Source organism: Sinocyclocheilus grahami, unplaced genomic scaffold (genome assembly GCF_001515645.1).
Source record: "Sinocyclocheilus grahami isolate Dianchi unplaced genomic scaffold, SAMN03320097.WGS_v1.1 scaffold35.1, whole genome shotgun sequence".
NCBI lineage: Eukaryota > Metazoa > Chordata > Actinopteri > Cypriniformes > Cyprinidae > Sinocyclocheilus > Sinocyclocheilus grahami.
Genome location: NW_015505214.1, coordinates 1,498,432 through 1,500,944, shown reverse-complemented (window position 1 = coordinate 1,500,944; position 2,513 = coordinate 1,498,432). Strand labels below are relative to the sequence as shown.

Sequence of the window (2,513 nt, the reverse complement as noted above, 5' to 3'; positions counted from 1 at the left end):
TGCAGCCGAAGCAGAAGAGAAGCAGTCAGGCAGCCAGCGCTTCTCAACGGGGGGTTTAAAAGAGAAACTAGCCCAACTGTTCGTTCTGGACCGCCGAACACACCCCCTTAACTTAATACAGTTGTGAACAATTAGCATTATTAGCTAGTCTTGGCCTCTGTCGTCAGTATTAGAGGCGAATAGATAAAAAAGCGAGGATGTTGGTCCCCGCGGGAAGATAATGAAGAAGCTGCGCGTGTTGTTGCTGTGCGCCGTTTTAGCTCTCCTGTGCTGGTGAGTCTAAATATTTTGTTGATTGAAATACTATTATGATGTATCTACCTGTCAAGCTGCGCCATAAAAACACTAATACTTTGACAGCGACATCATTTACCACTGTATCTCTAATGATAGCTTCATGCTAGATGCTAACATTAGTTCAGTAGCCTCAGAGGTGGGATGTATTTTTAAGCTTCCTGTCAAATAATATGAGCCAATTACTTTTTATATATCATTTATTATTGTGGAATTGCTTGCATCTTGTATAGAAATATGCTGACAGCCTGTTGAAAGTACCACCAGCTGTCCACTATGAATGTAAATTGTGGATAGAGGGTACAGAAAGCAGACAGCCCTCCATGTATTGTTAGGCTTCCCAGTTCTGTGTGTGAGCATTTAACAATTTAAATAGTATTTTATGTGTGTTTTTTTGTATTTTTTTAAGGCTTTGTTGAACTTTGGCATCAGCTTATGTAGTTTAATTTTGTGGCAGCACTTTTTATGGCCATTATCATGAATTATGGTCAGTTTTTATGTATTTAAAAGTAACAGGCTGCTGTTCAGTTGGCTGGACTGCTCGAGCCTGAATTTGCCCTGACCACTGTAGCAAGCTCTGTTACTTAGAATGTTTAATGTTTTTTTGAATATGTGCATATCAATGATAAACTGCACTCGCTCTGTGTGCCAGGCTGATGTGGCATCCACCGTGTACAGGTGGTGGATTAGGGTTGGTTCACATGGGTGAGACAAGTACACAATTACACCCTGTAATTGTCGGACATCCTATCAGATTGATGATTTTAATAACGGGCTGATATGCGAACTCACTGCCATTTTACATAACGGCTGATTACAGAGCTTGTATTACTGTGCTTTTGCACAACAATTGATATGCTAGAAGTGTGTGAGAGAAAGATGTTCGCTTTTGGTTCTAGCAATGTTACCTTGTAAGTAAAGGTAAAAGGAAAAAAATGTGATTTTTTTTTTTTAATTGTGAGGATGTCTTCATACCTATTGGCAGAAAAAAAAAAGGAAATGGTTAGTTGCTTAAGAATTGCATCACATATGCACAGGCGGCACAGTTCATAAATACCTGTTGTTGTTATTTGGCACACTTTGTTAGCTTTTATTACTTCATTATGGTTTTTTCATGTTTGCATGGCTTTCAGAAAAGAGCAACCTGGTAAGAATCTAAAATTAATGTAAAACAACGCGTAAACATTTTATTTCCATAATTTGGCTTTTTTTTACGGAAAAGTAAGCATTACACACCAGAACAGCAAGGGTTTCACAACATAACCTGAAAAGTAAAATAGCTTCAATTACATGAAAGTTTATGTAGTTTTCTTTAGAATAACATGCACAGATGGAGCGTGGACAGGACCAGAGATTTTAAGAAAGTAAAACTAATGTATTTTGCATCAAATATAAAATTGGTCTGGAATGCCAACCATACATTTCTCAATTGAGTTGTCATTTTATTTTTTACTATATATATATATATATATATTTACTTTTTTCCTTAATTATTCCATATGTTATAGATTGCAAATCATAGATTGCAAAAAATCATGTAACGGGTCAAATTAAAAAATAGACGTATTTCATTTTCTTTATTGAGACAATAAATATCCAGATATTGTGCAAGGTCTAGAGGGGGCCAAATACCGGGGAACCCGCATCTATTGTTACCATCTTTCAGCATTTGGGGCTTTGCAGAATGGTTCTTTTGTTTAGTTGCATAATTACAAAAATAGTCAGGATATTCAGTTTTTTTTTTATCTAGTTTTAGAAAAGCAGGATAATTGAGTCATGTGAGATGATTACTCTGTTTGATATATCAGCTTTTTTTGGAAAGCTTGCAGCACTTGCTCATAAAAGACAGTTGGGTTAAATACATTTCCAAAGTTTAATCAGATTTGCTGTATTGAAACTGCATGTCATGTGATCTCATATTTGAATGATCATATATGCCAGGGGTGGCGAACGTCGGTCCTGGAGAGCCGCAGCCCTGCAGAGTTTTGCTTCATCCCTAATCAAACACACCTGAACAAGCTAATCAAGGTCTGAAGGGTTACTAGGAAGCTACAGGCAGGTGAGTTTTAATTAGGGTTGGAGCTGAACTCTGCAGGGCTGCGGCTCTCCAGGACCGGAGTTCGCCACCGCTGATATATGCGGTTGTGGCTGGGGGGGCACAATGGAGACATTTTTTTTTTAAAAATAGAAAAAAGAGACGGAGAACTTTGGCTTTGACA

At 37.7% G+C, this 2,513-nt stretch overlaps 1 protein-coding gene across 1 annotated transcript in view; it reads left to right on the top strand.

The window, feature by feature from the left end:
- The window catches only part of LOC107581497 (SUN domain-containing ossification factor-like), a 67,005-nt gene continuing 64,492 nt past the window's right edge, over positions 1-2,513 (top strand). The window contains 1 exon segment of the mRNA XM_016267076.1: positions 1-273. Within this exon segment, the coding sequence (XP_016122562.1) occupies positions 221-273 (53 nt within the window). The 5' untranslated portion in view covers positions 1-220.